Genomic DNA, 15,675 nt, shown 5'->3' with positions numbered 1-15,675 from the left:
TTGAACTTTCTTCATAGGCCAGCAAAATCAAACTTTGCACGTGCTCAAGCACCACGAGATTGTTTCCTAACGGTTTTTCGGTCTGGATTCCTGTTCGTATAGATATAAAAATAACATATTGGGGCCTTTCGACCTTGCAATAGAGCACATATATTTTATGCTCGTTAGGGTAGCTTTATGTATTAATTCTGTAAAAGATAGAACAGGTAACTACAGTCTTTCTCATGATCTAATTGGACTACGTATGTTATTATTGTTTCCTTGTACTTTTATACAAGTAAGTTCAAATAATTTGTTTTGTGATATTACTTGCTTGTCACTAAGAGACATATAAGCCACCCACTTAATAACCAAGATATTCTCAAAATGATGAAGTATCACCTTTTTCTCCAGCAAAAAACTAACTTTCAGAAAAATATATTAATGAAATGTTTTGTTGTAAATTTAGAGAAGGAGAAACAGTATTAATCACTTGCACTTGATTACATTTAAACAAGGTTTTCTTCATTACCCTTTCAAGCCGTCTCCAACTTTTATTGAGTGTAAAAACGAGTTACTGTCAGGTTAAAGTTGAAATTTTCAGTCTCATCTTATACTTTGTACACTGTTCCTCTCACCTTTTCTGATTTTTCAAAGTGGTTTTACCATTCATTTGATTTTATTTAAAATTGAGAGAAAACTAAATTTTCAATGTCTAATTTTGTTTTTCTGTTAAAGTAATTTTTTTCCAGTGGTATCAAATGTTACAGTTCAATAACTTAAGTAATGTAATTCTTAAACTACTATTTATTTCACAATTGTGATTCTTTTTTGGCGAGTTGTTTTAATAACATTAGAATTTAAATCAAAATATTTCTTCAAATATAACGTAGTTTAATTTATACTTGTAGTGCTGTCTTGGTACTCAAGTAAGCTTTTCTCATAAATTGATAAATTTCAAGTGATAATAATACATTATGATTTTACAACTTTAAAGGAAAAGACATCGATTCTTCTCGATTAAGTAAAGTGAAAAGTAGTAGGAACGAATCTGAAAAATCGAACACCTTTCCACGTCACGGAGGTAGTACAAGCCATGGTTCACTTCCAACACCTAAGACAAGAGACGAAGAATGTAATGAACCAGAGGGAGACGCGCAAATAGAAGTTCCAAAACAAAGACTGCAGCCCTACAACGAACAAATCTTTTCCCACAAAAGCACCGTACGTGTTAACCCTATTCGTCAATTGGATAGTTCAAATCTTATTCCCAAAAATGAACGAAGTGTTAAAAACGTGATGGCCAGTTCTGAAAATGTAGGTTCTGTAACTGATAGTGGTTCATTGTATAATTACAGTAGGTCAGTAGATCAAAAGAATAGCGACTCGGGTTCTTGTGATCGTCAAGTGAACACATCGAAAAATGGTAGTACTGGCGTTCCTAAACATGGTGGTACTGGCATTCCTAAACATAGTGGTACTGGCATTCCTAAACCAACAGCAGCAGTAAAGGGAACTTCAAAATCATCAAAAAAGGCAACTGCCCAACCAATGATGCAACTTTAGACAGTAAATATGATGTCAGTAATACTGGAGGGGAGGTGCTAACTGTTAGGCCTGTTATGACCCAGGAAGATCGCACATCAGTGCAACTGTCCAGAAAAGAAGTTCATGTCGCAGTTGAAATCAACCCACAAACCTTGGAAAGTATGCGAGAAAGTAAATCAAGACAACCTAGTGATATCGGTACGGTTTCATCCATATCGGAAAGAACCAGAGAAGGTTACCAAGGGACCATTAGTATAGCCAAAGTTTCCCCAATTATGAACACAAGTATTGCTAAAAAAGAGAAATTGGCATATCATCAAAAGCACCCAGAAGACGGAAGATCTGAAACCTCAACTGCGTCTCTCCTTTCTTTTCAGTTAGGGCAACATAATGGGAAGTTCCAAGAACATGATAATCAAAAATCAAATATTTTATATATCAGCTCAGATTTGCAAGAATTAAATACTATAAAATCTGATGTCATTGCTAATGCACAAAAGATGGATGAGACACAGAATAAACGTTCCACAAACAAAGATGCTTTTCATGAAGTTCATGGTTCTGACTGGGACAGCGATGACATACTACATGAAGAATTTACTGACAGAATGGAGGATATCAAACCTATGCAACCTATTACACGTGCTTCCTTTTCTGGTTATGTTCAGAACTTGGAATCACTGTCTTCCACTCGTTATTTTGCTAACAAAGCCGAATCCCCGAGTCTTCGTTTTTTGTCAAATATGAGTGGCTATGGAAGAAGACGATTAGGAGTTTCGAGTCGCGTTCTAACTTCAGATTACTTTTCTAGGATATTCGATAGGAAACGAACCTTTTCCTCTATGAAAAGTGTTTTAAATGTAAATTATTGTTCCAATGTTAATTCTGCTGATGTCGTGGCAGGATACATAAATGAAGGAGATGCCCTTAAATCAGGACTTGTTTGCAAAGTTGATGATTTTGCTAGTGGATACATGAGTGAAAATAGTGCTTTTTTGTATTCACGAAAAGATTCGAATAAGAAACAAGGTGGCGTATTTTCAGGTCATATCCCTCATGAAATTAGCAGCGATCTTCAAGATAACAGGTAAGAAAGAAAAATCGTATTACTTAATTGGAAAAAAAATTCATGTTATTGGTAGTAAAATATTTACTTTTTCTTGTATATCATTCTCAACGTTTTTTAATTAGATTGCTGTGAACATGGTAACAAAAGTACTTCACACTGTTGTTGAATGTGAGGACCCGGCATGCCCAGGTGGTTAAGTCGTTCGACTCGTAATCCGAGAGTCGCGGGCTCGAATCCCCCTCACACCAAACATGCTCGCCTTTTCAGCCGTGAGGACGTTATAATGTTTCGGTCAATCCCACTATTCGTTGCTAAAAGAGTAGCCCAAGAGTTGGTGGTGAGTGGTGATGACTAGCTGCCTTCCCTCTAGTCTTACACTGCAAAATTAGGGACGGATAGCGAAGATAGCCCTCGTGTAGCTTTGCGCTAAATTCAAAAACCAAACTTGAATGTGAGCAAGTATTGATAAACGTAAGTGTATTAGAGTATAGAGAAACAATTAACAAATGAAAGTAGATTATAACGTTTAAAAATAAATCGGTAAACATTACTCATCTTGATGTGTTTTGTGATTAGCTGATCAAAATAATTTTAATAATTTGTACATTTTACTTCATCTAGAAATTCTAGTTACATTCAACTTGGATATATTTAATAAGGAAAATTTTATTAAACTACTAATAAGATCACTATGTGATTTAGAGAAAGTTTATGACATTTTTTATCTAAAATAATATTCTATCGTTTCTCACTACATTTCCTATAAATAATAGCGTGTGTGGGTATGCGTTTTCTTACAGCAAAGCCACATCGGACTATCGGCTGAGCCCACCGAGAAGAATTGAACCCCTGATTTTAGGGTTGTAAATGCGTAGACATACCGCTGTACTACCGGGGCGTAAATAATGGCATTAATACACGTAAATAAATTGCACAATATGATAAGATACACTATGTTTTTAATTAACTATCTGTTAATTCTTGGCTAAGTTTGATGTCTAAAGCTACGACACACAATATAATTAGCTAAGCCTCAATTTATATACGAACGAAGAAATGTTTTCGTACTTGCATGATTTATTAGTGTATTATATAAAATCTAGTGAAGTTGCTAACAACAGAATAGAAAGAACGAAAAGGTTTCATGCTCTCTAGCTGAACTGTTTAATTCTAGGTTGTTTGCAACCCTTGTTGGACATATAAAGTGTTAATAATAAATTTGCTGTAATAAGTGTTTACGTGAAGCTTAAACAAATGCCTTCCAAAAAAATGGTCACGCATTCCTTATAATAATTCAGATCGTAGTTTTTTATGTAATTTGCCAATTTACACTTCCCTTAAGCATCCTCCCAGAGTTCTGGAACAAGATTACACTTTTGACAGACATGCCAGTGGGGAATCCTCCCCCCTTCGAGATCACTGAGGCATCATTCTTGAAACTACATTTATACCCCTTCTCACAAGCTAGCCTTTAGATATGTATATTATTTACAAAATAATTTCGTAACAATACTCTTTGCATCTCTTTTAACTGTCAGAAACCAAACCAAAATTCCCAGGATTGGACATTAGATTAAAATTACTTCAACCTCAAATTAAGTCATAGCTAGGAGAACCATGTTTAGTACATGTATTCAGGCATTATGGGTGAATGTCTTAACTAATTTTTTTATCAGATACGACCCCTCCTTGGAGGTAACTATGGAAGTAAATTGTGAGGGGGGATTCTGTGCAGCGAGTTCTCTGTGAAACATGAATGGGCCTTTTCAACCCCACCTTGGAGCATAGCTGCTTTATGCTAATTGTGTTTATAAAAGTGTTAATTGAGAACTTATCAACCAAAAATATTGATCTTATTTTTTGTATGATTTTGCTTGTGTTTTACTACGTTTGTATCTACCTTCTATATGTTCATTTATCCTAATACCGTTTAACTAGGTCTGTGTTCTCTTTTTAATCTTTCACAAGTGTACATGGTTAACAATAGAAAACTGAAAATACAGAAAAGCTAAATTCTTAAATAAACAAATGAAATCTTTAACAGTATCATACATACATTACTCAATAGTTTAAAACATACTGCTTTTAGTGTGGCTCAATGCAGAGTTACAACACTAAAAACTCAGGTTCAATTCTCTTCGGAGGATAGAGCGAAATGGCGTACTGTATAACTTTGCGTTAAGATAAACTAAACCAAAACCTTGAATGCTATATTATTCACTTAATTATATTATTTCTAATTCTGATGAGACTCTTCATTCTGTATACAGATTTACTACCGCCATAATGATAAACTTGTTTTACCACAATTTAGGAAAAAAAATTACATTTGAAATATTATAATAATCGATTACATCACCACTGTTTGAATGATTGTAAAAATAATACTGCACCTAATAAGATTAATTTCAAAATTTCTGAAGGTAACTTCTAAGAAAATAAACAGTATTAATACATTAAAAAATTGCATTTCGAAATATAACAAAAGTGTTAACTACGTGTGAACATCAAAACGTAGTTTAAACAAGGTTAAAAAATTAGCTATTTATGTAATATATATCTGATAAAATTTGTCATGTGTGCAAAAGAATGGAATACTAACAAAACTGAGAAGATTATCAAAAGTTTTTTGATTACCGTAATAATTATTCAAGTTTTCTGATGATGTTTTGAATGAAACAAAAAAAAAGAAAATTTTAACACATACTTTAAACATTGTTATTCTTTCGAGACTTAAATCTGGGCCTATTTTTTTATCTTCTGAACAACTGTTCGAACAAATTTGAAACAAAAAGTCTAATTTGAGAATCATTTGATGATATTAAAACTTGAATTTCGTTACTATTGCAAAAGCATTACAATATAACTCATCAGTTTATCATTTGGTTATGTTTTATAGATAAAAAGTACGTTCTGTTAGGCATATAGTTTTCAGCATATGTGTATATAACCATGAATTAAGTGTTTTCTTGTAGCAAAGTCACATTGGGATATCTGCTGAGTCCGCCGAGGGGAATCGAATCCCTGATTTTAGCGTTGTAAATCCGAAGACTTACCGCCTGTACGTGATATTATCTGGAGAATGAAAGACATCTCGCCGCTAACAGTAGATATCTTCTTATATCACACGTATAACATAAGAAGGTTTAAATTTGTTTTCCAGAAATTGTCGAAGTTTTCCAACAAATAATATTCTTTATTTAAAACAAGAGAAAATATTCAACAGCCGCGGAACTTGAAATATTTTTAAGCAGGATTATGGTATATTAAACTATGATACACCATCTTTATTTTTATTAGCTATAATTTTTGTGCTCCAGGAATACCAAGTGTGGGGGGTAGCGTATACCCGATTCGATTTTGTTACTCATAAGGATTTCTATCAACCTACCATCAAATTGAAATTATATTAGGCAGGATAAGAGTAAACTAATCTGTGAAATCTTGGGCGTGGTCAAATACATCAATCGAAAGGGTTTGACCTTCTGAGTTCAAAACTGTAATTATATCTTAAATCAGTGAAGATATTATGGAGATGTGAGCTAAAAGTCTGCACCTAAAAAAGCACAACAAATAAACTCGGAGCAATTCTGTGATTCGCTATGCCGCTGATGGTAGCGAGGATTGAGGTTACTGCTACTACTCCTCAGTTTATTCATTTACTATTATGAAAAACGGTGGTTGAAATATATTCCTTTGAGTTTTAAACCTGTTTCTTATCGGGGAAATTGCGATTGTACTCTTGCCATCTTTATTAACTCAGAGCATATTGTTCAGTTTATGAAGTAACTTACTTGCTAGCAGCAGTACAAAATTCACATTAAATATAAACTTATATTTCTTGATACATTAATGCACATAATAATGGCAAGTTTTGTTGTGAAGTATATAACATTTCTGGTCAGTATTTTAATGCTGACAGTTTCTTTGTACTACAGTTTAAAACAAATTTGATCAAGATATTAATTCTTAGTGACTATAAAATCACTAAATCTTCATAAAGTTTGAAAATGGGCTAGGCGTGGCTCTGAAGTTAAAGTAGTGGACTGTGAATCCTTTTATAGTTCTTGTGAGAGGAAGTAACGACAAAAGTCTGCAGTTAAAGTAGTGGACTGTGAATTCTTTCATAGTTCTTTTGAGAGGAAGTAACGACAAAAGTCTGTAGTTAAAGTAGTGGACTGTGAATCCTTTCATAGTTCTTGTGAGAGGAAATAACGACAAAAGTCTGCAGTTAAAGTAGTGGACTGTGAATTCTTTCATAGTTCTTGTGAGAGGAAGTAACGACAAAAGTCTGCAGTTAAAGTAGAGGACTATGAATCCTATGATAGTTATTGTGAGAGGAAGTGACGAAAAAAGTCTGCAGTTAAAGTAGTGGACTGTGAATCCTTTCATAGTTCTTGTGAGAGGAAGTAACGACAAAAGTTTACATATAAGGGCCTTTGTATACTAATTTACAGGGGTCGCAGTTACTTGTTTGCGAGTAATTTAAAACTCTAATTTAAAGGGAAGGTGTACCCCTCTCCAGAGGATTCTAGTTTTATTTTTCTTTTACGTCAAATATCTTTTTGCCCAAAGTAAACAATATTCCAAGGTCGATTAAACTAATTTTATGCAAAGGCAACTATTATTTTATGGATATTATGTATTGGATAATTGTCTGTTTCACGACTTAACAACTCAGCAAATAACATAATAGTCAATTCCAAGTACCAGGTTAAAATAACTGTAATTTTCTTGGTAGAGGACAGACAACAGGTTATTTACGCCACTATATAAGGTTCCTTGGTTTTCTTTTCCAATAGTTTTCGTGAAATATCGCTACTTGTTTAACACTCCTACGAAAAAAATATTTACATCTACTAAAGTGATTTTGGGGCCTATCAGGCCCCATATATTTTTCCAATAGAAATACAGTGATTTAGCAACATTCATTACAAACAACTTTAGAATGGCTCTGACAAACATTTTTTTTACAATTTGAGCAAACAATTTTCGACTGTCTATCTTTTGATCTGCCGAACAAATGGCATCGTCCTCTTTTTGCCCTCTTTGCAGGCGGTTCACATGAGGTTGTTTTGTCATTATCTTTGCAGTAAATTTCTTTGATTTCAAGCACCAATTGCCGTATAAATTCTCTTCTGGCTCTTGATTTATGTTGACGAAGAAATTCTGGATGTTTTGTCGAGTATAGAACGAAAGCATTGTACGCAGCAAGATCTAGAATGTTATAGAATATGCACACTGACCAGCGCTTTGATCGCCTCTTTGTTGTATAATATCTCACCAGTTGATCGAGAGTGTCGACACCTGCCTTCGTTACATTGTAAAGATTGACGATTTCGGGCTTTCCATTCTTTTCTACTTCACCAGACTGATGCTGAGAACTCAGTAGTAGCACATATTTTCCTGGTTTGTCTGAGTGCCTGAGAAGAGTGATGTCGTCATGGTAGAAAAACTTTGGTGATAACTCTCTAGATTTTGCATTTATTTCAGGAGGCAGGAAGGTTCTTGATTTCCGTATGGTTCCAACAAGTCCTGTTCTTTTTGTTCGTAGGTACTTGGCAAGTGTCATTGTTGTGAAGAAATTATCTGTCGTTATTGTCCTTCCTTTTCCAAGAAATGGCTGACTCAGTTCTCTGACTATTCTTTCTCCTTGATTTGTTTCTGTCGTATTTCCAACCTTTCCATTATAAATTTGAGCGTTGAGGAGGTAACTTGTCTTTGCATCTGTTAGGCACCAAATCTTTATTCCATATTTGCCTGGCTTTGTCGGAATGTATGTTCTGAAGCCAACTCTTCCTTTAAAGTTACATAGTTGTTCATCCACTGTCAGGTATTCGCTTGGGTTGTAACTGTTTTTGCAATTTTCAATGAAAAATTTCCAGACTCCAGAGATGGCGGCATCTTTGATTTCTCTATTTCTTTGAGAGTGGATGTCAAATCTGATTTTTGATCACATTTTTTTGAATTTGTCTTGTGTAATCAGTTTTCGCAAAAATGGCAAACCGAATTCGGTTGAAAACATTTCGTCTATCGATGCATTTTTGGATTTGCTTATTCCAAGGAAAAGATTAGCTGCGATCCATTTCCAGAGGTCTTCTTCCAAAATTGGTTCTTTCATAACGGTGTTTGTTGAGTGAATGATCTGTTCCATCATATTATCAGAAATGAAAATTTTGAATGTTTCAAATGGTGTAGAGACTCTTGGAGCAGCTTGCCTTGTAATGCCTGGGTTCCCATTGAATATATTGAGAGCTGCGGTTCTCCTGTTGATTCTTGAAGGTGTTGTTGAATAACGAAAATTCTTATCTTTGGACAAAAGTTCGTTCACTGGCATCGTAGTAAGATCTTCTTGATTACTTTCTTCACTTTCAGAAGGGTACGGCGCGATTTGTTCATCATGTTCGGCTTCAGAAGGATCATCCTCACAACTTTCAGAGTAGTCTTCGACATTATCATGTTCACTTTCATCGTCGGATGGTTTTGTCAGTAAATGTACAGCTTCATCAAGAGATATCATTTTTGAAGCTTCAAGAATATTCTAGATTATTCTAAATACTTCTGTAAAGTTTCTAGAATGTTCTAGGACAGGCGTGGGCAAACTAGGCAATAATCAGGACCGTCTAAAATTATTGTTGGAGTAGAGTTATTATCCTAAATATCCATCTTTTGAAAAGAAGTTATAAGATTAATATATTTTTACTATAATTTGCTTTTTTCGGTTGCCCAGGCCTGTTCTAGAATTATTTAGGAAATAAATAAAGTCATTTTTATGTTTTTTGATCTGGGGCCTAATAGGCCCCAAAATACCCTTAGTGGATGTTTTAAAAACGATTTTTAAATATTATTTCGCAAATGTCTGAAAAGTCAAAATATTATTGCTCCTTAAAATATAAAGGGATAGGGTCAGTTAATGGCAATATCATTTAAATACAAAATTATTAGCCTAATATTAATAACCTTTCAAGTTGCTCTGGGGCCTATTAGGCCCCAATTTTCGTAGGAGTGTTAATATATCTCAACGAGTTAAAGTAGGTGCGTGTATAGAGTAGACATTTACTAATAACAAGTAGTACACTTATGTTGAATATACTTGTACTAATAACAAGTAGAACAGGTTCCTTGTAGGCATTAATAAACAATAATAGCTATTATACGTATGTATAGATCTATATTACTAACACGCAACACAAGTGTAACATAGTTAAGTAATCACGCTTCGTAAGAGCAATTCTCCTTTGCTATCCTTGGAATTTACTTACGTTATTATTGATCATACTGAAGCTAATAGCCATTAATTCATGGCTACTAGACTCTTCCATTTTCATTGTATAACTAACTTCTGCAAAATATGATTCGGTCTATGACAGACGACTTTCCACAGGAGTCAAATGTACATTGACGTTGACTTTCAAGACCACGTGTAACTAAATACAAAGCATTAAATTCTTTTAAACAAACATGTTTTCAAATAATGTTCATTGTGACCTTTATCGTGAATATATAAATCAGAGATTTGTCAGGAAGCTAACTCCAAGTTAACTCCAAATTCCTCCTTTTTTATCTTGCTAACGGTCCTCAGATAATATGCTCGGATTGTGGTTCAAAAGTTTTTCTTGATGACGAGAAACCCACTTGAAATAAAAATGTATCTCATAACAGTTGGTAAGGGTATTAAGACATTTATTGTTCTCTGCTTATCAATAAAAGTTTTAATACCCATACCAGCGGTTCGGAAGTTTCGTTGTTCTACTCCTGTAGTACCGAAAACATACTTCGCACTGTGGAGCCACGATACACTTATAATAGTGGCAGTAAAATCCTGATTTTCGGTCAGGCAAAAGTAGTTCGAAAGTTGGCGATGGACTTTTTTTACTAGATGTATATTCTATAGTCTGTCAGTAAAAACCTAATGCACTTGATTTTTAAGAAGCGTTTACATAATGTACGAACAATTAGAAGTTTTGAAACAACTACTTGAAATATTGTAATGACCATGTCTCATTGTTAAAGATAAAACATTGTGCAGAAATAAATCTATTTTCTCACAAATAGCTGTTTCAAACATTCAGAATTAGAGACCGTTACGTTTATTTTGTCTAATTTCGAACAAAAAGTCTGAAATACAGGTAACGATGACAGGAGATGTCAGTTTCATCACAATAGCCTTTTAGGGGATGGGATGGATGATTATTATGATTTTGCAGCTACAACTGTGGATAAGGATATTGTTTCATGATGGTTTGGTCTGTGACCTTGTAGCACATTGCCGTTTCATACAGATCTTAAAATGTTATTTCACTTGGCTTGACATCGTTTAATTTTCTTGATGTATGGATGTGACAATTCTTCCAACCACATGTTTTCAATTCTTCCAACCACATGTGACAATTCTTCCAACTACATGTGATAATTCTTCCAACCACATGTTTTCAATTCTTCCAATCACATGTGACAATTCTTCCAATCACATGTGACAATTCTTCCAATCACATGTGACAATTCTTCCACCCACATGTGACAATTCTTCCAATCACATGTGACAATTCTTCCAATCACATGTGACAATTCTTCCAATCACATGTGACAATTCTTCCACCCACATGTGACAATTCTTCCAACCACATGTTTTCCTTTACCGGCATAAAACAGTTGAATGATCAGTACTTTCCTACGAACCAAATATACATACTGATGGTTGCACTGTGACAACATTTCATTGTCTTAATATTTGAAAAGCATTCATATAAAATAGGATTAAGCCTCTGTATCTATCAGGTTTTCATTAATAATAGACAGTACATATATATACACATAAACTTTCACCAATGATAAGTTGTTCATTTATATACTAACTAAATCTGAGGTCCGGCATGGCTAGGTGGGTTAAGGCGTTCGACTCGTAATCTGAGGGTCGCGGGTTTGAATCCCCGTCACACCAAACATGCTCGTTCTTTCGACCGTGGGGGAGTTATAATGTGACGGTCAATTCCACTATTCGTTGGTAAAGAGTAACCCAAGAGTTGGCGGTGGGTGGTGATAACTAGCCTTCCCTCTAGTCTTACACTACTAAATTAGGGACGGCTACAACAGATAGTCTTCGTGTAGTTTTGCGCGAAATTCTAAAACAAACAAACTAAATCTGATCAGATGGACAGTATAAGTTATAGAAGACTTGTAACAGTAACAAATAATGCAGTGCAAGCATTTTAATAACGGATGGCTTTAGTGTAAAATACTTGTATTGGCAACAAATACTACTTCAAATATATGAAATAGGTTTGAACCACTAAGAATAAATACGTCTGTATATCTGGCATCAATATCAGACACATGTATATACATGTCACAGAAAAGCAACACTTTCAGGCACATTACTTTTATATAATAAATAAAAAATACATAGTATATGTCAACCAGACATATGAAGTGCACGTTTATTCAGTAGATTTGTACCATAATAAGTTGTTTATGTGAGTGTTCTAATATTACACAAACTTAACGTCACAAGTTTTCTCTTAGAACAATAACCTTTCCATCTTTTAATTTTATCTTAACGTTATATTAACCTTTACAATTTCACCAAGCTTTTGAAATCAAAATTTATTTTAAAAACTACACATTATCTTGTACCTACGAATATATCTAATAATCCCATTTCAATTCATACTTTCTCTTTTTTATAAACTTACTAATGTGGACTATCAAAGAATTAAGTATTTTTGAAAAAGTACAGAAAAACTAACTTTAAATGTTATAAGACCTAGTTTAATTACTATTTATTCATTCATTCATATACTACATCAAGCAGTAGTTCTACAAAGTTCCCATTACTATTCAGCTATACCTTATAGTGTAGACACCTATTTATGGTGAGGGGGATCTCCTAAGAAAGGTATGCTTGTACAGCTTATTTCCTCTGGGATACAAGCCTCTCATCATATGCATGGTAAAGTATTATGTGGTTTCAGAAAGTTAATTGGTTCCTGAGCTGAACAGTATGCCTGGATTGACACAACACTGTTTTTTTCTTGAATTCCTAAAGACAGAAAGCCATTTCTGAATCAACTGAATGGTTAATAGTGGAGAGGTTCAGCAAATATCTTTCATTGGACCTAGAATAGGTCTGTCGTCAGGAGTTTGAGTTAGTGCTTACATAACACTGATACCAAGAAAACGTCCCCCGTAGGTCTGCATGATGGATGATAACCTTTGGGCACCAAACGTATACTTAACTCTTTAAGCAGAACCCTGAACATACTCCAAGCTTAGGATTGCGCAGTTTCATCACCATCTTATAATAAAACATAAGTTTATTCTTAATCAAACATTCTTTATCTGTCAAATTTCTGGGCAGGATGCCGCTTTCCTTTTTTCAGAAAGGCATAGAAGGGTTCACTAGCTTTCTTATTTTGGTTAAAAGAAATTTCAACAAGGTACTAACTACTCAAAACATTCAAGACTAAAGACAGTGAGTTTTGTTTGGTTTCCCACGAAGTAACTGAAACACAATCTCAATATACTTCAAGAAAACATTATTTCTGAAATATGTGAATAAGGTGTTACAGCTGTTGAACAGATATCTTTTATATTTTATCCTCCTCCAATTATGAAACTTTTATCAACACTACACTGGTCTAACAGTACATTTTTTAGACTGGACAATATTCATCATATGTTATGCCATTTCGTGCTTACATTCGTCTGCTTTGTTTTCTCGTGTGCGTTTTAAATTTCGTCCAGCAGAAGATGTCCTCTCCCCCCCCCCCCAAATTATCGCTATGGGCTGTTACCATCCTTATTCCAAAGTTTTCATACAATTCTTCTGGTGGTTCAGTGGAAAGTTTCAGGGTTTATGCTGCTAATACTCATTGCTTGTTTCCTGTGGTAGACACAGTACAGCTATCCCATTGTGTTGCTTTGACCCAAACCAAACAAGTCATTTTTTTCCTTCAAGACTTGCACTATTGTGGAGCGACTTTCTTCATAATTTGAAAACTGCATATATTTTGCTTACTTTCAGGTTTCCTATCAATCAGTAGTTATGAGTTTTATTGAGAGGTAGCTTCTGGTTGTTCTTATGTGAATTGAATATGTAGTTGTGCTATTGCAAATTGGTTTCAGCTTTTTATAGCCATAACCGTTCCATACATGTTTGGTACCAATGGATTTGCCTCCAGATGCATAACGCACCTTGTTAATGCTATAATCCTTCTACTGATTGAAGCTATTTTCTTGGGAATCATTCTTGCCAGAAAAAATGACTTCCATTCCATGTCTGAAATAAACTAAAAGTGCGACCTAAGAGAGCATTGAATATCTCGTAGATACTGTTAAATACAGTTACCTTTTTTGCAGGTTTATGAAGTCTGAATTTGCTCAAACTGGACTAAGGTCTACGTTTCAGTCAAAATCTCTGTCTGAAAATGCTCAGTCCTGAGGTCATCTGGGTCTTTTTCTTGATAGGAACATTGTGCATTTTTTCATTCTAGAACTTTTATACTGAGACTTTTAAATCTTGAGTCAAGTGGTAAACATGCTGCATTCAAGGATCCATAATTCACACACTATTGCTGAAAAATCACACTCTGCTCTTTGGGGACGTAAGTACTTTATAACAGTAACATTCAAGTTCCACTTTTCTATTATAGAAAACCCGACACTTGATGGTAAGTGCTGTTGATTTTCTGCCTTTCGTTTATCACATCAGAATTAGAGACAGTTAGTACAGACGAGTTTTGAGAAACGTTGCGTAAGTATTTGAAACAGACACAAACCTTTGAACCTCTTCTTATATTCGGTATATAAAATATTATTTTAGTTTGCTGCAAAGTAAAAATTCCCGGTGAAACTTGAAATTGTATTTTCCTGCCTTGGTGGGGTGTACTTAGGTAAATAGATGATCTGCTATTTTACCTTTCGTTCCAGATAATGTTGAGCTAATAGGTGTTGTCTTCAAGACACCTTTACTAATGGGCAATCAGTTACAGTGATCCCTCACTATTCCCACTCGTGATTTGTCCCTGAGTCATTGTAAGATATTAGACACACCTGACACTTTTCATTCTTATTTGTTAAGGTTGGTTTGAAATCAAATGATTCAGATCTGAAGTTACCTACAACATTCCTTCCATTGTTTCATTACAAAGTTAATACAGTAAGTGTATATTTGAATCGAATCTCTTTACTATTTTTGGCCTCAGAATCATTTTATAAATAGTCCATCTTAACATGGATTGAAAACATTTACGATTGTGTCTTGCAACTTGTTCCTGAAGATGACGTTGCAACGTCGAAACATGTAGAGTCAACTTTTTAGTGGTCATATATCAATCTTAATTAAAATGTTCTTAATTGTGTACCTATCTAAACGTTGTGTGCTTTTTAATATTTTAACATTATACACAAGTGCCAATAAATAATACTTAACATTTAATCAGATCAATAACTCGCTTCTGATTGATTAGATTAGTTATAAGGCTATTGCATCGCTATGCTGGTCAGTACTACCCCCTGTTGTTCCTTTATTTATTTGTGGTTTTGTTAACCACAAAGAAATCCCATGTGCTAAAGCCGTTTCCTATTTTAATGTTTTCGTCTCTTACACAGAACAAGCTATGTCCTAAATTAATTCCAACCTCGTGCTATTTCAAAACAACATAAATTGTGTTCCTCGAACTCAAACTCGTCTGAACAATACAACTCGTTATTGTAGTAGTAGACACGCACACGTTTTTGTTTTGTTGTTGTTTTTTAACATCACCCAAGAGACACACGATTATTTTTTTTCTGTATGTAGAATAAGCAAAGCACAATATTCTCTAAAATCACGTTCTAGAATACTTTTACGCCCTATTTTGTTAATACATAAAAAGAGAATTCGTTAAATTTATTTATTTTATTTGTTTCCTTTATCTTATTTGATTTAATTTTTTTCAGTAGAAATTCGAAGTATTGTTTTCTACGTCCACTTTATAATTCTTATCAAATTGCGTGCTACTTCAGTTTGTTGTTATTCTTTACTAGAGGGCCTGAGAATACAAATTTAAGTTACTATGCCCCAGATGAACTGATAGTGA

The 15,675-nt window shown here is 34.3% G+C and overlaps 2 protein-coding genes across 5 annotated transcripts in view; both read left to right on the top strand.

Moving 5' to 3' along the window:
* The window catches only part of LOC143237657 (uncharacterized), a 46,123-nt gene extending 44,578 nt beyond the window's left edge, over window positions 1-1,545 (top strand). For both annotated transcript variants that reach the window (XM_076477150.1, XM_076477151.1), the window contains exon 7: window positions 977-1,545. In XM_076477150.1, coding sequence (XP_076333265.1) covers window positions 977-1,545 — 569 coding nt within the window. The remainder of the gene's footprint in view (window positions 1-976) is intronic.
* LOC143237656 (neuron navigator 2-like) overlaps window positions 1,456-15,675 on the top strand; it is a 120,972-nt gene continuing 106,752 nt past the window's right edge. For all 3 annotated transcript variants that reach the window (XM_076477147.1, XM_076477146.1, XM_076477148.1), the window contains exon 1: window positions 1,456-2,614. In XM_076477147.1, coding sequence (XP_076333262.1) covers window positions 1,602-2,614 — 1,013 coding nt within the window. In that variant the 5' untranslated portion in view covers window positions 1,456-1,601. The remainder of the gene's footprint in view (window positions 2,615-15,675) is intronic.

This window comes from Tachypleus tridentatus, chromosome 13 (assembly GCF_004210375.1).
Source record: "Tachypleus tridentatus isolate NWPU-2018 chromosome 13, ASM421037v1, whole genome shotgun sequence".
Classification (NCBI taxonomy): Eukaryota; Metazoa; Arthropoda; class Merostomata; order Xiphosura; family Limulidae; genus Tachypleus; species Tachypleus tridentatus.
The sequence above is the reverse complement of the archived record's forward strand: the minus strand, read 5'-3'. Positions and strand labels throughout refer to the sequence as shown.